Raw genomic sequence first — 23,067 nt, forward strand, 5'->3', positions numbered from 1 at the left:
CTTTTGGCTCTACCACCATGTCCAATTTGGAAGTGACATGTCACATCAAATATCACGACATGAGAGAATTGATATCTAAGAATGTGTTTTGCAGGTAATGTAGGCCAATAAAAAGGTTGAGAATCACTGCCATAAGACATGTTTTTAGAAGTCTTAGAGAATATTTTATTTAAAAGATAAAATCACAAAGGAAACAGCAGCATTATGCAGGTCTTCTGTTACTTGTTGGTTTGTTCACAAAAGTTTTAATTTGCCACTTTTTTATGTTTTAAAAATACAGCTTGCTGCAGTCTGGGTACTACTGGTCTTCATTACTGGTTCACTTGAATACAGATTTACAGCAGATAATTGTGATAAGGGGTCATTTGGATCCCCCACCCATCCAAGAAAAGACTTTGAAGTCAAAACAAAGACATCTCCCACATGGAAGAAAAATAGATTTGAAATATATGTTAAAAATATTCTTCCCAAATATATTGACATATATTTGAAATGCTGCAATTTTGGCCATATTCTATATATATATATACATAGATATATACATATACACGCACACACACACTGTATGTTGAAATGCGCTTTTATTGCAAAATATATGAAAAATATTTTTAAAAATAACTTTCAAATATACTGTATGTCTTTAAAAATACAAATCTACATTTTTGGAATGCATTTACAAATATCTGTAAAAATATATGTTAAAATTACTTTTTTATGTTAAAAAAAATCTGAAGATTATATTTAGAAAAAATATATTTTTAAAAATATATATGTTTGAATTATAATCTTCAGCTTTTTTTTTAACATATAAAAAGTCATTTTAACATATATTTTACATATATATGTAAATGCGGTCCAAAAATGTAGCTAGGTATTTTTAAAGACATACAGTATATTTGAAATGTATTTTTAAAAATATTTTGTAATAATTATGCCTTTCAACACACATATATATATATATATTTATTGAAATATATTTTTAAATATATTGAATATGGCCAAAATTGCAGCATTTCAAATATACAGTGGGGCAAAAAAGTATTTAGTCAGCCACCAATTGTGCAAGTTCTCCCACTTAAAAAGATGAGAGAGGCCTGTAATTGGCATCATAGGTAGACCTCAACTATGAGAGACAGAATGTGAAAAAAAATCCAGACAATCACATTGGCTGATTTGGAAAGAATTTATTTGCAAATTATGGTGGAAAATAAGTATTTGGTCAATATCAAAAGTTCATCTCAATACTTTGTTATATATCCTTTGTTGGCAATGACAGAGGTTTCCTGTAAGTCTTCACAAGGTTGGCACACACTGTTGCTGGTATGTTGGCCCATTCCTCCATGCAGATCTCCTCTAGAGCAGTGATGTTTTGGGGCTGTCGCTGGGCAACACGGACTTTCAACTCCCTCCAAAGGTTTTCTATGGGGTTGAGATCTGGAGACTGGCTAGGCCACTCCAGGACCTTGAAATGCTTCTTATGAAGCCACTCCTTCGTTGCCCGGGCGGTATGTTTGGGATCATTGTCATGTTGGAAGACAAAGCCACGTTTCATCTTCAATGCCCTTGCTGATGGAAGGAGGTTTGCACTCACAATCTCACGATACATGGCCCCATTCATTCTGTCCTGTACATGGATCAGTCGTCCTGGTCCCTTTGCGGAGAAACAGCCCCAAAGCATGATGTTGCCATCCCCATGCTTCACAGTAGGTATGGTGTTCTTTGGATGCAACTCAGCATTCTCTCTCCTCCAAACACGACGAGTTGTGTTTCTACAAAACAGTTCTATTTTGGTTTCATCTGACCATATGACATTCTCCCAATCCTCTTCTGGATCATCCAAATGCTCTCTAGCAAACTTCAGACAGGCCCGGACATGTACTGGCTTAAGCAGGGGGACACATCTGGCACTGCAGGATCTGAGTCCCTGGCGGCGTAGTGTGTTACTGATGGTAGCCTTTGTTACGTTGGTCCCAGCTCTCTGCAGGTCATTCACTAGGTCCCCGTGTGGTCCTGGGATTTTTGCTCACCGTTCTTGTGATTATTTTGACCCCACGGGGTGAGATCTTGCGTGGAGCCCCAGATCGAGGGAGATTATCAGTGGTCTTGTATGTCTTCCATTTTCTAATTATTGCTCCCACAGTTGTTTTGTTCACACCAAGCTGCTTGCCTATTGCAGATTCAGTCTTCCCAGCCTGGTGCAGGTCTACAATTTTGTTTCTGGTGTCCTTCGACAGCTCTTTGGTCTTCACCATAGTGGAGTTTGGAGTGTGACTGTTTGAGGTTGTGGACAGGTGTCTTTTATACTGATATTAAGTTCAAACAGGTGCCATTGATACAGGTAATGAGTGCAGGACAGAGGAGCCTCTTAAAGAAGAAGGTACAGGTCTGTGAGAGCCAGAAATCTTGCTTGTTGGTAGGTGACCAAATACTTATTTTCCACCATAATTTTCAAATAAATTCTTTCCAAATCAGCCAATGTGATTGTTTGGATTTTTTTTCTCATTTTGTCTCTCATAGTTGAGGTCTACCTATGATGCCAATTACAGGCCTCTCTCATCTTTTTAAGTGGGAGAACTTGCACAATTGGTGGCTGACTGAATACTTTTTTGCCCCACTGTATGTCAATATATTTGGGGAGAATACTTTTAAACTATATTTCAAATATGTTTTTCTTACATATGGGCTATGTCATGATAATACAGCAAAACCGCAGCATTAATTGCTGCTTCATCAGTAGAGATGATCTATTCATATCCGGAGTCCAGGACGGAGAACAGTACTTCAAGATCAAAAAAAAAAAAATAGACAGAAAACTAAAGAAAGCCTTTACCAATACACTTAATGCAACCAGTAGCAAATCCTTTGCTGTAAAGTGGATTGCAGGGTTTGAATTACCACTGAAGGATCACTAGTCACTGAATTTGAAGTCAATGTAATGTTAATTAAAGTAGTCTGTTTTCATATAACCCTTTTCAATAAAAAAAAAAACACAATCAAAAACATTGGGGGCAATTTAATAAGGCATTTGAGTCACATTTCTGGAAGTGTGTATGTGGTCAGAAGCCTTTCACCAAATTCATGAAAAACCTGCAACATCTTCATTGTTCATACCAATGTGTCCAACAAATTCAAGTAGTTCTTACTTGCAACACTTTTACTGTATGGCACAATTGTTGCAATAAATACCACCATATTGGTGATAAGAAAAGTGGATATTAAGCTCAGTTAAGCTTTGACACTAAAACCTGGAAGCGGATTGGTTTCTCTGCAGAGCTGCATCAGATTTTGCACCATGCAGTTTTAGTAAATCAACCCTAGTCTGGGCTTGGGGGAAGCTGCAACAAAATCTAGTGCACTGTAGAAAAAGCTATAAAGCCTAGTACACACAATGAGAAAATTGGCCAAAAAATACAGCTGTCAAAGCGATCATCTGATAATCCGATCGGTAGTACACAGCTTTCGAGAGCAGATTATGCTGTTTATGCACAATTATCCAAAAGCGGAAGCACAAAAAATTTTCTCAGTAGTGAAAGGAATTGGCTCCCGTTCCTCTCTGTAGCCACTGACCCCCGTCAGCCCCCTGGTCTTGATCAGTGTCTGTCCTCAGGCCTGGAGCCCCCTTTGAGACACAGGAAAATGCACACAGACACAAGGTGGTATCTCAGAAGGAACTGAATTTATTCTTCCGTGTTTAAACTTATATATGAAACTTAAAACAATACATAGAAATATAAGAACCAATCAATTGACAGGTATGTATTAACCAATCAGAATATTACATACGTCAGTAATGCCCAATCATTTAGCATTTATGTTAATTATTATTATGTGCGTCAAGCATTAGTATAGAAAGTAGACAACTTCCCTATTTAACGCTGGCTATAGTTATTAATACTCTTGCAACAGGAAAAAGCCCACCGCAGACTTTCAGTCTTGTGCTAGGTAGAGGAAAAAAGGAAGTTACATCTGAAGGGAAAAGAGGAACCTTATACTCTTATCGAAAGTAAGATACAGTCTTAAAACACAAATTCATCTTTAAGTACTGACTAAGTTTTAAGATGGATACTGACTCTAAGATGGAGGAGCTTTGGCTCAGAGGGACAAAATGGTGGTATAGTAATGCTGAAAGGCTAATTCCTTCAAGTAGATTAACAGGATGAACAGTTTTCATTTAAAGTATTCATCGGTAAAAAATCGAGCAACCAAGACCACGCATGCTCAGAAATGAACACATTACAATACAATGTACTGACATCACTTGCAAAGTTGTATTCTGTCATACGAGAACTTTCGTAACTTTAGTAACGTCTTCATTTCCATATGAGGCTAGCATGCAAAAAAAAAATAAAAAATGAGACAACCATTTGTCCTATATTCTCATTGTGTGTATAAGACGTAGGTGTTGTGACACCAATGATATATGTGTGTCTTTATCAGGGTGTGTGCACTACTGAGTAAATCATGCATGAGCTGAGTACTTGTCAGCATTGCAGTGTACAGCACTGTGGGAAGCTGTCACATACAGTAAATGACAATTTCCTAGCACAAACACTGCCCACTCACCAGTTCCCTAATCTGAGAAGTAGTGGTAATTCTTTTAAAGGGTTAGTTCACCTTTGCAGAAAAAAAATAAAAATATATAAAAGGAGTACAACGGGCCCCCCCTTACCCCTGGTCCCCACTGTACGGTCACCGAGCTGTCAGCACCAGTGGTGTATTTAGGTTATGTGCTGCCCTAGGCAACAGAAAAATCATCTGCCCCTACGGACACCAACCAACAACCCCCCTTCCCCCTCCCGCAGAGAGAGCCAGACATTGACCAACAACACCCCTGCCCCCCCATAAATAGATAGAAAGACACTCTCATTCCCAGAGATGTCCAGAGCTGTGAAGATGAGTCAGGCTCTACTTACACCATCAAGCAGCCTCTCTCAGATCCCACTTGGTTCCCATCGTGTGTCCTTTCTTCCATCTCTTCTTCTAAGGGGAGGTGCTGCCCCCCTGAAAAATGCCACCCTAGGCAAGTACCTTGTTTGCCTTGTAGTAAATACACCCCTGGTCAGCACCCCCACAGTCGGTTTAGTGGTCCGGGAATTTGAGACCCCCGCTCTTCTTCCCCCTCTTCTCCATGCAGAGCTTCTGGGACGAACCAGATCAATTCACTGTGATAACGGTGACCAATTAGAATCTATCTGGTCTGCACAGAGAAGAGGAAAAAAAAAAAAAGATAAAATAGAGATTTCAAATTTCTTGACTGCTGGATCGGCAGCAGGGGTACTGACAGCTCTGTGGGGGTTGCTGCTTAACCGCGTTGGTAAGTACAGCAGGGATTGGGGGGGGAAGGAAGGTGTCCAATGTTCATTCACATTTACTTTTTTTGTTGCTCCAGTAGCGATAGGTTCTTGTGACAGTAGTAAGAACTACCTGTATTTGCCGCACGTCAGTAATATTATCAACACTGGTGCAAATAGTTAGTCTCTAGGGCTGCTTTGAATTCCTCTGAATGTGTTGTGAGCTGTTTGCGGGGCTGATCACTTATCTGAGCTCAACTTCTTACGGTGATCTTTCTCGAGAAACATTCCATTGAAATCAGGCAGTCTCAATCCCTTTTAACTACATACTGTATATAGGAACAATAGGATGTGAATACTTTTACATTTCTAGCTCTGAATGTCAAAAATATCACTAAGATGAAGGAATTCAACTTATGTTAAGTGGCTTTTTAGGCTTTCAAATTCATTAGGTGCCAGAGTTGTGTTTAGATGGTATGCCACCATGAGTCCCTTTGAACGGCAAGACCCTTTTGAACAATCAAAAGCTACCCGCATGATAAGAAAATAAAAATATATAATTGTAAAAAAAAGAAAGTAGCAGCAAAATTGCTTTGATGTGGTGTTCTCTTAACAGATTGCCCTTGGTGCTGTCCCATAAGTGCAGTCTATGAGATCATGGACTGGTTTTTAAATGACCATCAAACATCATACTCATAAAAAATAAATATCCATCAATTGCTGAGTAATACACGAATATGATGCTTTGATTCTTATCTTCAATAAAAACGCATGATTTTTTTTTTTATATATATTCTAGCAGACTAAAGACTATCTGCCTGGGGAAATCAAGAGAGGATGATGAAGCCTTTCTGTAGTCAGTTCTGAAAATTAAAGAGAATGATACGCAAAAACACATAAATAAAATATAACTTTTAATGACATATAAGTAAAAAAGTATGTCTGTACAAAGCTGTAATTAAACATTGAACACATTTATGTAATTGGATGCTTCGATTTCTAGCCCAGCAGAAGCTTTTGTGGTCAGTACATCCTGCATACACGGTATAACTCCACTGATCTTCCAGGGCTAGTTCAAAATAAATCTAATAGTTCACTCGTAAAGCATCACACAGATAACTAGCTGCCTGTACATTTTTCGGTTATACTAGTATTTATTTCCAAGTGCTAACCTACAAGCTGGCTGAACAAAGTTATTACAACCACGAGGCAACGCTCACAATTTCCAGTAATACTATTGGACTATGTGGTGGTTTATGTAAGGATATATATTATTTATAAAGGGCGTGTCCCTTTCCCTTAGATGAAATATTACAGTGCCTCCAGCCGTTAAAATGCGGCAAATATTTAGTAAACCAATAATTTGGACACCTTGATAATTTGATCACCACTTATTATTATACCTTGAATTCTTTTAGCCAATATGATTTCGTACCATACACACAAAATTTGCCTTATAATAGATAAATATAAAAATTTATTTATGTACAAAAATTATATATATATTAACACAAAACGCAAAAGACTGGTGATAAATGAATATTGATACACACAATCAAAAATATATCCTACCAATGTAAGACACAATAATAAGGTTTCTAACTAATTACATCAATATCACAATTTTTAAATGATCTGATTATTTATGAAATTTATTAATAATTAATAATTTCGAGTATCTCAAAGGTTATATTCTCACAAGCCGTGGCCATAGGATTGCAAGAAGCTAGCCCTTGATATTTTATACTCTTGATTATTAATATTCAATAAATTATGAAATATGAAAAAAATTATAATATGGCAACAAACAATTTTTAACAGTAAAACAGGATCTCTCTACATATATCTAACTACCCAATATTGTTGTGATACACTAAGGTAATTTTATGATTCCACACAACAGAGAAAATAGGTGATACAAAATCAAATAAACAATCTCACCGCACCCGGCATTCAGACTAGGCAACTCTCCCGTGGATTTAGCTGGCAGTGGAACGCCTTTAGACTGATATTATAGGGCAAGTGATAGATATTCAGTAGGGGAGAATGTAGGAAGTTATAAGGTTAGAGGTTTAGAAATTTAGTTAAAGTTTTAGGAAGTTTGAAAGGATGGAAGAGTAGTTATTCAGCAGAGATCTTCTTCAGATGTCAGGGTCTTCTTTTGATGAGGTCTTTTTTCATGAGGTTTTTTTTTTTTAAAGGTACAAGGGCTTTTATACCAACCAATCCATTGTTCTAAGATACCTTCCCACCAGGCTTCTTGATTGGCTAGTTGAGAAATGTGTGTACATAAGCTATTTCTCACCTGCCCGCCAGGTGGCGGTCATGTATCATAGAACAATTTGAGTATTTGAGATGACTCACCTTGGGTGGAATCTTAAGGTAATTTCAGGAATTAAATATACGTCTTTTTCCAGATATAAGTGATCATACCTATAATATTCTAAATAGGGACCATGGAATATAGGTGTATATTCAGTTATTCCTTCTTGAAATACCATCCTGTTTGTTTCCTGATAAGACATGTAACTAATGCTAGTTTATAATACATCTTACTTTCCATCATCTCAATACTCAAGTTAGTGATATATAGTTCCCATTGCTGAATATTTAGTGGTGTGTAAAATCTATAACATCTTATTTATAATATGTTTTTGTAATATATCTTTGTAATTATATACAGTCAATTTTTAGGCTTAAATGTCCTGAATTTCACCTCTTTGTTTTAGAATCAACATTTTCTATGTGTAGGGAAAAACTCTTTGTTTGCCTGGCTCTTGTATTGGAATCATGGTAAACAACTGTTAATGCTTTCACCCTTGGTGAACAATAGTATATTGTAATAGTTTCAGAGGTCTGTTAGTTCATCACACTCTGCAAGTTTTGGTTAAGCTTTCAACCAGTTGAGTTCCCGTCTCATTATTGTTAAAATGTTTGAAAGTCGAAGTCCTATCTGGCTATTTGTTTGACTTTCTGTATATGCATTCTTCTCAACCTCAATATACAAATAATCCTTGTTGACAGTCCAAACAGTCTTATTGTCTTGGAAAAGTCTTACTTCCCCCATTCTCTCCATTTCTTTAACTAGAATCCTTGAGGGTTCAACCAAGACAAAATTAACTCTTAGCATCCGGCTATACTGAGCTGTTTGTCATATAATATTATGTCTTGATAAAGTCATATTTTTGAGACATAATTCAAAAGGTCCACAACAACTATAATTCAGAGAAGTTGAACGATATTCATAACAATAATCACTTTTATTTAATAAGGCAAAGAGCAAAGTACAAAGTGTAACAATCTAGAACAATCATAATTGCCTGCTGTAAACTGGCTGAATATAAAAAAAAAAAATCACTGATTCAAAATTAGAGATACTGGGATGCAATATTATTTTGGTCAGGTTCCTCTCTGGTTACCACCATTTGCATTGCTCCACTTAATTTTTATCTAAATATAAAATTTTCAAATTGCCTGGTTTTGTACACAAGGGCTTTTGTGTCTTAAAAGGGTACTTGGATGGTAGGTGGATATGCAGTTTTTATTTTTATTATACAAAGACAATATGACAAGATACATTACACCGAAGTTATATAGAACTGAATGATGCAAGACTACATTAAAAAGTATGATACAAAATATGGCTCTCTCTTCTATACAAAAGAGCAGTATGAAAAATGCCTTGTTTAAATAATATTTAAATGGCAAAACAGTAATAGTTACTGTAACCATGTCAAATGTGAAAGTCAGTTTTTTCAAATAAAAAATTGTGACAAAAATATTTAGAGAAAATAACTGACAGTTTCCCTATAATATTTTTGAAATTCTCGCCTAACAAGCAAACGGGAATCAAAAAGAGTGAATCCCATGAAAAATGGTTGTATAGGGATTACCAGCAGATTTTACAAGAGATGGCTTTCCTGGAAGCAAAGCCTTCTTAAAAAAAAATCCTTGATCTTATTAAAAGATACCTACAGTCAGATATAAAATTCAATGGGGTTGATTTACTAAAGACAAATAGGCTGTGCACTTTGCAAGTGCAGTTGCCCTCTGCAAGTGAATTTGCTCCAGAGCTCAATAAATGAAGTGAAGCTCCATATTGCAAAGAACCCAATCATATAAAATAAGAAAAAAAAAAAGCTGGTTTGCTTGCACGATTGGATAAAAGTCAGCAGAGCTTCCCCTCATTTACTGAGTGCCCTAGCACAACTGCACAGTCTATTTGCCTTTAGTAAACCAACCCCATTGTAATGCAGTTGTGTATTCCTTTACACAGTAGATAAGTAAATGCAAGATTACATACAGCTAGTATAATCTGATCAATCTGTCTCACTTGGGTCCAGGGGTGGACTGACCATTCGAGCACTCGAGCACTGCCCAAGGGCCCGGAGTCAGTAGGGGGCCCCATGAAATGCCCTTGGTACCTTTTTATAGGCTTTTTTTTGACTGTGGGCAAGGACACAGGGGCCCCACGAGTTGTCAGTCCGCCCCTGCTTGGTGCAGCAGCACCCATACCAGGAGAACTGGCTGCTGATCAGGCTCTGCTGCATTCACATGGGCTGACAAGGAACCTGACAGCAGAGCAAGATATTTTTTTTTCTGAAACAGTGACTGTCATAATTAAATGGCATTGTTCATAAAATGCTGTTTTACTCTACTTTTCATTTTTTTTTTTTTTTACAATTTTGGTGCTACTTCAGCTTCTTTCTTCCATTTCCTCTCTATGTGCACTTCACTCCAGCACTAGCTTCTCAATAGTGACAACAGTGGACCATGCCTGCACAATGTGTTTTGGCAAGGCCACTTGCATTCTCCACCAGTGGCAGATGTAATACAATGACAATGAATAAGCACAATTGGGAGACAGTAGTCCGATGTGCCTGAACAAGGACCTTTATTTTAGTGAAAGCTGCATATTTGAAAAAACTGAAAACAAGTTTTGAAATGATATGTTAGAGCTTATTTGAGATTGCAGCAAAGGGGTTTACACCCACTGGACTTTACGCTTATGTAGTTTGATTAGTGGTTAATCACTAGGAGCACTATATATATATATTTTTTTTTTGGTGGATTGTACTTATTTTTTGCAATATATTATTGAAGACACTACAGGATCATGGATTGTTTTGAGAATTTCTTCTGAGGACTCTCTGTATGTAAATATGCATGCAGCACTAGCGTGATTGATATCATGTTAAGAAAATTTTCCAGGACTCAGTTTATTGTTTTGCACTGATTGTTTTGTATGTATATTGATAGTGGAGCGCGACACAAAGTGTTTTTTTAACCACTTGAGCCCCAGAGGATTTACCCCCCTTAATGACCAGGCCTTTTTTTGCTGTTTGGCGCTGCACTAATTCAAATGATAATTGCTGCACCCAAACGAAAATTACGTCCTTTTTTTCACACAAATAGAGCTTTCTTTTGGTGGTATTTGATCACCTGTGCGCTTTTTATTTTTTGCGCTATAAACAAAAAAACCACAAAAATTTTGAAAAACAATATTTTCTACTTTCAGCTATAAAAAATATATCGTAAACTCAAAGTTAGTCATAAATGTAAGCCAAAATGTATTCTGCTACATGTTTTTGGTAAAAAAAATCCCGTGCATTAGCGGGCAAACTGGCGCTATCTAGGAGGGGCGCTAACACTATCGGAAGTCACCAGTGACACTAATACAGTGATCAGTAAAAATCTGTTCACTGTAATCAATGACACTGGTGACAGGGCAGTGAAGGGGTTAACTGGGGGGGGGGGGCGATCAAGGGGTTAAATGGGATTTCTGGTGCACTAGCGGGCAAACTAGCGCTATCTGGGAGGGGCGCTAACACTATCGGAAGTCGCCAGCGACACTGATACAGTGATCAGTAAAAATCTGTTCACTGATCAATGACACTGGTGACAGGGCAGTGAAGGGGTCAACTCGGGGGGGGCGATCAAGGGGTTAGACAGGATTATTGGTGTATTAGCAGGCAATCTGGCGCTATCTGGGAGGGGCGCTAACACTATTGGAAGTCGCCAGCGACACTGATACAGTGATCAGTAAAAATTGGTTCACTGATCAGTGACACTGGTGACAGGGCAGTGAAGGGGTTAACTGGGGGGGCGATCAAGGGGTTAAACGGGATTACTGGTGTACTGGCGGGCAAACTGGCGCTATCTGGGAGGGGCGCTAACACTATCGGAAGTCGCCAGCGACACTGATCAGTAAAAATTGGTTCACTGATCAGTGACACTGGTGACAGGGCAGTGAAGGGGTTAACTGGGGGGGGGGCGATCAAGGGGTTAAACGGGATTACTGGTGTACTGGCGGGCAAACTGGCGCTATCTGGGAGGGGCGCTAACTCTATCGGAAGTCGCCAGCGACACTGATACAGTGATCAGTAAAAATTGGTTCACTGATCAGTGACACTGGTGACAGGGCAGTGCAGGGGTTAACTGGGGGGGGGGGGCGCGATCAAGGGGTTAAACGGGATTACTGGTGTACTGGCGGGCAAACTGGCGCTATCTGGGAGGGGCGCTAACTCTATCGGAAGTCGCCAGCGACACTGATCAGTAAAAATCGCTTCACTGATCAGTGACACTGGTGACAGGGCAGTGAAGGGTTAACTGGGGGGGGGGCGATCAGGGGGTTAAATGTGTCCTAGAGTGTTCTAACTGTAGTGTGGTGCTTGTGTACTCACTTTTTGGATGTCTTCTTCTCTGTCTGGAATGGAATGTGTCCAGGCAGAGAAGAATGACATCATATCCTGCCCTGTGTATTTGTCAACACAGGACAGGATAGGACAGGGACCGATCATGTGATTTCAGCCAGAAATCACTGGCTGAAATCTAATGATTGATCCCTCCTGGATCAAATCGTGTCACCCGCGGGTCGGCGGGAGCGCGCCCCCTGCCGGCGAAAGTGTCGGGAGCGCGGAACCCATTTTAAAACGTGGTTTTGCACTCCACTGCCGCCCTGCACACGTATATACACAGTGGCAAAGCGGCAAGCGGTTAATTTGATATAGACACATTGGTATGAGTAGGTGTGTAGTGTAGGCAACCCACTCATTTTATTATTATTTATCTATTAATTTAATTAATTTGTTCACTGAATTGGTTTATTTTACTCAATTAAAATTATCAGTAAACTTAAATACACCATAGTAGCTCACAAGAATCACATTTATAAAATAATCAGTAGGAGTAACTGCATTTTGCTTTGGTTAGGTGTGGTAGAATGGGTGCCGTCGTCTCCAAAGCAGTAGTGGCCCAAATCAATGGACACTGGCAAGCAAGTGGGTTTAACATCCTTAATGTTGCTTGAAGCATATTCTGACTTTTGCAGTCCAATTCTGAGAAAACCCCACTACATGTTTGTTATGTGTTCCTATTCACACAGCATACCTGATTTTTTAAAAAATATTTCTTACACTGATAAGATGTTTCTTAGGCAATGAAGTCATGGCTGACTGCAAAGTTTTTGAACAATGTTAAGCTGGCCGTAGAAGGGAGGTTTTTTTTTTTTTTTTTTTTAGCAACAACACAAAACAAAAAACCCCAATAAATGGATTCCTCCATCTGTACATTTGACACGGATGAAGGAATCCTCCCTCACTGACAGTCCCATTCAAGAGAAGACAATCATAGCGGAAAGAGTCATGGATGGATTGAAATATCTCCATTACCTATTCAACTTACCAAATTTTGATTCATCTTTAGAGTGAGCCTGTCCCAAGTTTGTCTCATTAACATACAATGCAAGAAGCCCAGCCTCTACACTTTTAACCCTTTGTTAGAACAGGCAGTGTTCAAATTTAGTTACAATTGATAATGAAAAACTGCCTGCACAGTACAGGTGGGGTTAACTATGACAAACACAGCAATCCATCCCCCTCATAAATAATTAAATTGGGTTTTCCTTGCTGAGGGTTCCAGAACAGCAAATCTAAAAATGTTAAGCAGCAATTTTTTAAATATTGTTTTAAGCTCTGAGCAAACTGTTGGTGCTATATAAATCCTGTATAATAATAATAATAATAGCTCTTAGATTGTAAGCTCCAAGGAGCAGGGCCCTCCTTTCCCTCTTGTATTGAACTGTATTGTTGCTGTACTGTCTCCCTTTATATTGAAAAGCGCTGAGCAAACTGTTGGCGCTTACAATCTAAAGCGTGTTTTTTATTATTATTATACAGGATTTATATAATAAGTTATGTTAATGAGAACATGTAACAAATACAAAAAGTAGAAGAGAAACCCAGTTTAGAATATAATATGGGGTGTTTGCATTTACTGATCTGGCCACGAGTATACCAACTGTCCATTCACAATATTGATCAGTATGTGCAGCCAACGTGCATACCTCATAGTAAGCGCTGCTAGCCTGATCTGTGAGAGTTTGGACCTAAATGGCCCTATGTTTATGATCAGTCTCCTTCTCAGAGCCATCACTTGGAAACTGAGCAGACTGATCACCTGATGGCATTATTCAAACAACAGCTATGATTCATGTCACTTCTCTCAAGAGAGAAAGAGAACATTTCTCTAAACAAATAGGTTATAAAATAAAATATCAGAACACCAAAATATTTCTAAGCAATAAAATTCATGTGACGAATAGGATGCCTCTCAAGGCATGAGGTTACAGGTGCACATGAAGGTAAATCTAAAAATGTAAAGTGAAGGCCAAGAACAAAGAAAATCTCTTAAGAGCCTAGTTGAGTTGGACAGAAATCTCATTAAAGCACAATAACAGCAGAATATATATCATCTACGTAGGCGTCTCAAGGAACAAGTCTGGCCATCTGTTGCAAGTAGATTCTGATTTTTGTTCTCTTATGTCATATATTATGTAAAAACTTTATTAAATTATGTTTACTTAACCAACCCAGCTATAGCAGTCTTCCTCTATAAATGTTACAATGAACTCTGTCCTTTTGACAGTGGAGAGGAAAAAAAAAAAAAAAAACTTATGTTCATTGAATTAGCCTCTCACATTTAAAAAGACATCGAATTACCATTACAGCGCACTGTTTTATCATGAAGATACCATATTTGTGAAAATTCAGTATCCCAATAGTACTGTGTTTATCCTACGATTTTCTGTTTTCACACTGGTTGCCAGATTCACATCTTCCTAATGGTCATGATTCTACATAGAACAAATATATATTGATTTGTGTAACAGGGGCAATGTACTGTCATAATTGTAATTTTGCTATAAAAAAAAAAAAAAAAAAAAAAGTAAAATATAAAGTATAGCAATAAATACACTATAGAAAGAGTACCATTACTGTCTGGCAACTATGAAATATTTGGCATTTTCTATTAGCTATATAAGAAAGACAATTTAACAATTTTAAGCTGAGAACGATGTTGAAAAGTGGATGTGGTATTTTCATACAATTTTGTGCCCGCAATCCACCCTTCTAAAGTGCAGCTCAATATATCCCAAACAGAGATTTGTCAAACTTCTATAAATCCAACCCATAACTACAGGCCATCATATGCTTTCAAAGAACGATGGTATCAATAGTACAATAGATCAGAAGATGTGAAGCACAACGGTGTCTGCTATTACTACACCAGGTACATGCCCCCGACCCTTGCTCATTGCAGGCATTCATTAGAAGGTGCAAAAAAATGAAAACTATGAATATTGATTATTGGAAAGACAAGCACTTTTTAGAGAGATTACATTTCTTAGGGACTTCAGACCTATATATCAAAGTAGAGAAAAACAAAAGATAAAAAAAACAGAGCTAGGACATAAAAAAGCACACTTTAATATTTGAGAATTACATGATACAAAATAAACCGAAATCTTCTGACTGAGACTTTACATACCAAATAAAAAATATTTTATCGCAAAGGTGAAATGAAAGTTTCAGCCTGCTTCACGTTAGACTTGGCCAAATGTGAGTCATTACATTATTCCTTGTATATCTGCATCTGTTGAGAGCCTTTCTGGGCATTCATCCCACAGGAAACAGCAGTCTAGAAAAAGTCTGAATAAATATCCTGCCTTTAGCGTGAATCCTCAAATATTAGGTTCAGAAAAATAGAGATGAAGAGGCAACAAGAGGACTATAGGTATATGGGGTTTTGGTTTTGGACTGAAGATTCCATTTTTAGTCTTCTTTGAATCTATGAAAATTTTCTTTTCTGTATAGCTTCTGCTTTAACAGCCAGACTTCTTGCACATATGGTGAGAACCACGATCAGCACACCCACGAGGAAAGTTACTAGTGGCCACAAGAAGCAATGCAGTAGGACATTTGCATCATGAGATCTTTTCAGCAGCACATCCTCAGGCCTGAAAGAGAGGAACGAAGCACACAGGACGTCAGAAACAGATCTAAACATACCTCTGCAATGTTTTAATGTAGATTACAATAAGCAAAGTTTGTAAGTGGCTCACTTTTAAAACAAAATATTGAGTTCATTGTTGGTTGGGTGGTACATACAATCAAAACATTTTAAAACTCTCTCATAACTTTTCTTCACTATAACAATAGAAGAAAAATACAATTATATAATAGATATATATATATATATATATAGATATCTATCTCTCTCAATCAAAGAATTTCCGTAGCAGTTTAATTTTACTAGGGACAGAAGTAATTAACTCGACGAGACACTGCAATGATCCATTCAGTTGTGTGTAAATTTCATCTTGAGCTGTTGATCTCTGTAAATAACCAGCTATTTTCAACATGTGCTAGAGCAAACAAGACCTCCTTCTGTTGGCTGGGTAAAAAAAAAAAAAATACATAATGTTCCAATGTAATATTTTATATTACCTTAAAAATAAAAACTTTTTAATATTTAAAGTCTTGGCCATAAAAATAAAAAAGAATTTGTGTAAGACCACTATACATTCCCTTGAATGGGGTACAGCTGTTGTGGACATCATCTGTATAATACACATATATTAATGTTCTGAGCATTATAATCTTGCAGATATGTACTGTATATTTAGACTTATTAATTAGATTGAATAGACAAAAAGGTATGAGGCGTTGTCTGCAGCTTATGTAACACAATGATTCATTTTTAGTAAGAGGTAGACAAAAGAAAGCCCATCAAAAGCACAATATAGATGCAACCCCAGCTCTGCACCATGAGCAATGGGGAATTTGAGACCTCCAGAACACAGCTGAAGCCCTAGCTGGAAGCTGATGCCCAAACAAAAGGTTGTGAACCAGCAATCACCTTCCATCTTCTCTTATTTCCCATATAGGTAAAAAACAGCCTCAGTTGTAGTTATAGCTAAAGCCATTAGAGGCTGAAACGCATCATGATGATTGTTGGAAGATTTTTTCCTTTATGTGAAATAAAAGTAATATTGGGGGAATTTGCAGTGTCAACGTATTATTTATTGTTTGGGTCCATCAGGGCATCTTCTAGCATGCCCCATAGCGTGTTAGCATTGCAGTCTTGGTCCCAGGTCAGTGAAGCTTCAGGAACATATATTTTTAAAAATAATAATATAAGAGAAAGCCGACTGGGGCGTAACGCGTCAGGCCAGCAATGACCTCATTGCGCTTAGCGAAGCTTAGATGCCATTTTGGAAAGTCGAGTATGCCAACAGCCTGTGACATGCCTTTATGAACTTTTTAACACGAGTGCAATTTTAACTTTCTTATGGATATAAACTGCCAGTGTGCACTATTGGATGTGTCATTTCTTTCCTGGGAGATCGGTATTGATCAGGTGAATACTGAAGATCGTGGTCACAGAGCCAGTCTGGGCTCAGAAAAGATCCTGACAATAATATTGGGATCCATCCAGATGCTTGACCAGCAGCTGGTGCCACCTCTAAGCATGCCACTGAAAGCCTGAGCCAGTCATTCCTAGCCTTTCCCATTACCGGCACTCCAGTGAACTCTGCAGGGACAGAGCTGTAACTGAAGGTCACCACTTTCTGCTCAGAGCGGACCAAAAACTTTGCGATCAGTGGTCATATGATCGTTCAGTTCTCAGTTTTAGAGTCGGCGGGGGACAGCTTCAGCATCAAACCTATGCTTCAGCCATATAAGCGGGTATGTATGTTTTTTATGTAGCCCATGCTTCTCCTTTAAATCTTGCCCTTGACCGACTTTTGTCTACAAAAACTGACATAAATGTGAACTTAACATAATTAGTGAAAATTTTATATCCATTTCTGTAAGTATAGAAGAAAAATCATTATCTATAAAATGTCATATTGTACTACAGCAGTTAGCTTGAAAAGCTCATTTTCACATTAGTCAAATGAAAAATAGCAGGTACTTAAATATGACATTACCTTACATTTACTCTTCTCTGTAGTAACAAAAGCATGAACACTGCTTTAACCTATTCCTGCCCGGCCTATGATAGAATGAAAGCTGGGAAGGCCTCATCCCTCTGGGAGGGCATCACATGATGTCCTCCTGGTCATGCCCCTATTGCACTCCCCCGGCAGCATGTGACTGCTAGTCTGCTGTCTCCCATGGACACAGCGCTTTCCCGATGTAGGTAAACAGCCAATTACATTGGCTGTTTACTATATGATCAGCTGTGTCCTATCCCAGCCTATCACAAATGTAAACAAAGTGGTAACTTGCTGTTACTGGCTTCTCCTCCTCACACACGATCTTGTGTGAGGATGAGAATGGGAACAGTGAGTTACCGCATTCAGCACTGTGCACCACACTGCCCTGTGTACCTGTCACAGCAGCCCATCGGTGTACCTGTCAGTGCATACACCAGTGCAGCCTATCGGTGTACCTGTCATCAGTGCAGCGTATCAGTGTACCCATCAAAATCCTAAGTATGATGGACAAGAGCAGTGGGGACTCTCTTCGGCAGATTCCGATCCAGAAGAAAGTAGTGGATCGATGACTGAACCAGAGGAGGAGGCAGTCCCTCCTCAAAAACGAAGATGCTCTGAAGAGCAGGCAACCAGGAGTAGCGCAGTACACCCCAATGGTCAATCGGCAAATGCCAACGGAGCTGGACCCAAAGATGAAAGGCCCAGTACCAGCACTGAAATATCACGCCAGACCCCAAGAGTCAGGGCCCAAACATACCTCCCAGATGCTCTGGAAAACCCTTTAATGGCTGCCTTCCAGCTCAGGATCAGCTACATTCCACCCTTTCACCGCACAGCCAGGTGTGCAGCACAACACAAAAAAATTTTCCCCGATTTATTTTATTTTACCCTGATATTTTCCTTCAAATTTATTGTGAACCAGACTAACCTGTTTGACCAATATATCGCAGACAACCCTTATTCATAGTATCCATTTGAAAGGAGGAGCCTAACAGAGGAGTTGAATCTGTTTTTGGGCCTTAGGAGCAACATGGGGCAAAAAAAAAAAAAAAAAAAAAAAAAAAAAAAAAAAAAAAAAAATCGGAGAACATTCACATTGGTCCACTCATCCCATCTATCACATTCCCATCTTTTCAGCGTAATGTCCAGGTCACGCTATGACATAATGATCTTCCTGCATTTCACTAATTCCCAGTGCCCTCCCCGAGATCAGCTTGTCTATGACAAACTCTATAAAATTTGCAAGCTAATTAATTTTTTTTCTACAATATTTGCTGAACTTTATGTCCCTGACCAAAATATCTTTGTCGACAAATCTCTTGTCCACTTTACTAGCCAGCTGGAAATCAAGCAAAACATTCCCAGTAAAAGGGCCAGGTATGGACTGAAGCTCAACAAGATGTATGAAAGTGCCACGGGATATGTGCATGCCTTCCGCATGTATGAAGGCAAAGACTCCCAAGCTACAGCCCCATGGGTGCCCAACCTACATTGGCACAAGTGGAAAAATTGTCTGGGACCTGGCCTTTCCACTTTTCCAAATGGTATATCATATCTACCTAGATAATTATTACACAAGCCTGCCCCTTTTCCACCAGCTGTACCTTGAGAAAATGTGGGCCTGCTGTACCACCCAAACAAACAGGAAGGGTTTCCCACAAAATCTAGTGAACACAAGGCTACAAAAAGGGGGGAATCTGCAAGTCTGGTGAACAAAGAAGTGTTTGCCGTGAAGTGGAGGGGATAGGAGAGATGTTTATGCCCTGTCCACCATCCACAATGACACCATGGTGGAAATTCATGGAAGACTAGGTCCCATCCGAGAGCCAGAGTGCATCTACAAATCAATTCATGGAGGGGGGGGGGAGAATTTAACCACTCAGATGCTGCAGCCCTATCAACAAGTCTCTCTTCTGGTATAAAAAAAGTTGCAATATACTTTTTCCATATGGCCATTTTTTATGCATACATCACCTATCAAAAGGCAATGGAAAGACCTACCATCTTCCTCAAATTTATATAGGCTGTCATCACTGTCATAATTGATCATCAAGGATCTCCGACACAAAACATTCGCTCTGATTGTGTCAGACTTCATGAACGCCATTTCCCTGAGAACATTCCACCATCAGAAACAGGAAGAAGACTCCAAACAAATGTAGGGTATGCAACAGAGGGGGAGTTAGGAGAGAACAGTTTTCATTGGCTCCAATGTCCCTCCCAACCGGGCCTATGCATCGGAGACGGCTTCCGACGCTATCACGCGTTACTAAAATATTAGTTCTTATTTTTAACAGCCTGTCATTTCCCCATTTTTATTATTTGTGCTGATCTTTTGCCTGCTGCCTTGATTGACCATGCCTCTGTCTTCCACCTTAACTGACCCTGGCCTGTTTACTGACAATGCCTCTGCCTGCTGTCTGGATTATTTATAACCCACATTTCTGCCTTCCACCTGAATTGACCCTGGCCTGTTTATAGGCTATGCTTCTGCCTGCCGTCTGGATTATCAACCACCTTTATGCCTTCTTCCTGGACTGACCTCTGCCTGGTAATCGACCATGTTTTTTGCTTGCCGTTGGAATGATCTTTTCCCCTCCTACTATAGTAGTGGGATTCAAGAAAAGACGGTCTCATGTCCGAGGGGCTTCAGAGTAGAGTAAACCAGTTTTTGGTTTTCTCTTGGTTTTGCAATTCCCAAAATAGGGTCTGTTTGTCCAGAGGCTTCGAAGAGATTGAGTGGGATGAAGCCTCTACCTCTGTGCCCCAGTCCTACCTGACTGAAGCACTAAGCCTGATGTTCCTGCCTGCTGCCTGGACCAATACTTTGGCTGTGCTGATCATATCTCTGCCTGCTGTCTGTACTGATCCAGAACTTTTTATGGACCAGGTTTCTGGCTGTTGCCTGGACCATATCTCAGACCCAAAGACTTTTTATGGACCATGTTCCTGCCTGCTGCCTGTTCTGACTATGGCCTGTTTATCTACCATATTCCTGCCTGCTACCTGGACAATTCCAGTGGCTGTTGCCTGATTCCTGGTCCAATGCTCTCCTCTGAGAACAACTGCTTTACTAAAACCACAGGTAATCTTTTGTTTATCCTTTCTGCAGCTAGGCTGAGAAAAAGTCTCACATGTGGTATTGTCATGTTCAGGAGTAGCAAAATGTATTTGAGTATATATGAAATATCCTATAAATTGACAACTTTGTGTAAAAAAAAACACTTTCATTTTCTTTCCACATTTTCCAAAAACCTGTGGAAAAAAATGTCATGTTCAAAAGACTCATTATGCCTCACAGAATATACGTTGGAGTATTTGCTTTCCAAAATGTGGTCATTTTGTGTGTGTTTCTATTGTCCTGGTGTTCCAGAGACTTCAAACCTGTGACAGGTAGTCAGGAAATAAGATGTGCAATTTATGCCCCTAGAACGCCTGAAGGTGCTACTTGAATGTTGGGCCTCTGTATGTGGCCAAGCTGTGGAAAATACTCACACGTGGTATCGCCTTACCCAAGAGAAGTATCAGAATGCAATTTTTGGGCATAATTCATGGTATGTACATGCTGTGTGTTAGAAATATCTTAGGAAATGTGAAAAGAAAAAATTGTCAATTTATAAGATTTTTTTTAAAATAAGTGATCACATTCCTTCTGTTCTCAGCTGCATAAGAACTAGGGGAGAAGAAACAGCAACACACTGATCTTCCCAGTGCAAAGCTGTGCGTGAAAAGAAAGGGTGTGTGTGTGTGTGTCAGGACAAGTCTGTTCACTGTAGAAGAGCATAGCTAGGGAACTGACCATGGTATGTTCTTCTGCTTAGTGTGGTCAGGTTTTAATAGGAAAGCTGATGAACTGGCAAGAACACCAGGGGTTTCACACAAAGGAAGCAATACAAAGAGCAGGATACTTTTTTCATACAACTACAGTTGTGTTCAATATAATAGCAGTGTGTTGAAAAAAGTGAATAAAGCTCAAAATCCTTCTAATAGCTTTTATTTCCATACACACAAATGCATTGGGAACACTACAAATTCTATTCCAAATCAAAACATGAAGAAAAATATCAAAATTTGTGTTGTTCCTCTAAAAAAAAAATTGAAGAAAAGTGAATATTAGGCTGTTCAAAAAAATAGCAGTGTTTGTATTCTTCTTTACAAACTCAAACATTCACTATATAAACTGAAAAATGTTTGAAGATTTTGCTTTCCTTTGAATCACTTCATTAATAATTAGTTGTATAAGCACTGTTTCTGAGAACTGCTGGACATCTGTGTTGCATGGAGTCAACCAACTTCTGGCACCTGTGAACAGGTATTCCAGCCCAGGATGATTGGACTACAATCCACAGTTCTCCATTTCTTGGTTTTGCCTCAAACTGCATTTTTGATGTCACCCCACAAGTTTTCTATTGGATTAAGATCCGGGGATTGGGCTGGCCACTCCATAACGTCAATCTTGTTGGTCTGGAACCAAGATGTTGCACATTTACTGGTGTGTTTGGGGTCGTTGTCTTGTTGGAACACCCATTTCAAGGGCATTTCCTCTTCAGCATAAGGCAGCATGACCTCTTCAAGTATTCTGATGTATTCAAACTGATCCATGATCCCTGGTATGCGATAAATAGGCCCAAAACCGTAGTATGAGAAACATCCCCATATCATGATGCTTGCGCAACCATGCTTCACTGTCTTCACAGTGTACTGTGGCTTGAATTCAGTGTTTGGGGGTCGTCTGACAAACTGTCTCCGGCCACTAGCCCAAAAAGAACAATCTTACTTTCATCAGTCCACAAAATGTTGCGCCATTTCTCTTTAGGTCAGTCAATGTGCTCTTTGGCAAATTGTAACCTCTTCAGCACGTCTTTTTTTCAACAGTGGGACTTTGCGGGGGCTTCTTGCAGATAGCTTGACTTCACATAGGCATCTTCTAATTGTAACAGTACTCACAGGTAACTTTAGACCTGCTTTGATCTTCCTGGAGCTGATTGTTGGCTGAGTCCTTGCCATTTTGGCTATTCTTCTATCCATTCGAATGGTAGTTTTTCGCTTTCTTCCACGTCTTTCAGGTTTTGGTTGCCATTTTAAAGCATTTGCGATCATTTTAGCTGAGCAGCCTATCATTTTCTGCACTTCTTTATATGTTTTTCCCTCTTCAATCAACTTTTTAATCAAGGTACGCTGTTCTTCTGAACAATGTCTGGAACGACCCATTTTCCTCAGAATTTCAGAGAGAAATGCACTGTAACCAGCATGTACATTTGCTGCCTTCCTTCCTTAAATAAGGGCAATAATTGGCACCTGTTTTTCAAAGAATGAATGACTTCACTAATAGAACCACACACTGCTATTATTTTGAACATGCCCCTTTCAATTAGTGATTCAATTACACAGAATCAGCAGCATGCATGTCATGACTGTTGGGTCTGTTGGATTTCTATTACTCTACTACACCTGCTAGTAAATTATTTGCCATATAGAAATATCATTTCTACC

The 23,067-nt window shown here is 39.0% G+C and overlaps 1 protein-coding gene across 1 annotated transcript in view; it reads right to left on the minus strand.

Annotated features, from left to right (window-relative positions):
* Positions 1-15,035: 15,035 nt before the first annotated feature.
* The window catches only part of KCNMB4 (potassium calcium-activated channel subfamily M regulatory beta subunit 4), a 111,416-nt gene continuing 103,384 nt past the window's right edge, over positions 15,036-23,067 (minus strand). The window contains exon 3 of the mRNA XM_089674200.1: positions 15,036-15,588. Within this exon, the coding sequence (XP_089530326.1) occupies positions 15,420-15,588 (169 nt within the window). The 3' untranslated portion in view covers positions 15,036-15,419. The remainder of the gene's footprint in view (positions 15,589-23,067) is intronic.

The sequence above is a fragment of the Staurois parvus genome, unplaced genomic scaffold (assembly GCF_062004578.1).
Source record: "Staurois parvus isolate SC_StPar_1 unplaced genomic scaffold, SC_StPar_1.0 ptg000147l, whole genome shotgun sequence".
Taxonomy (NCBI): domain Eukaryota; kingdom Metazoa; phylum Chordata; class Amphibia; order Anura; family Ranidae; genus Staurois; species Staurois parvus.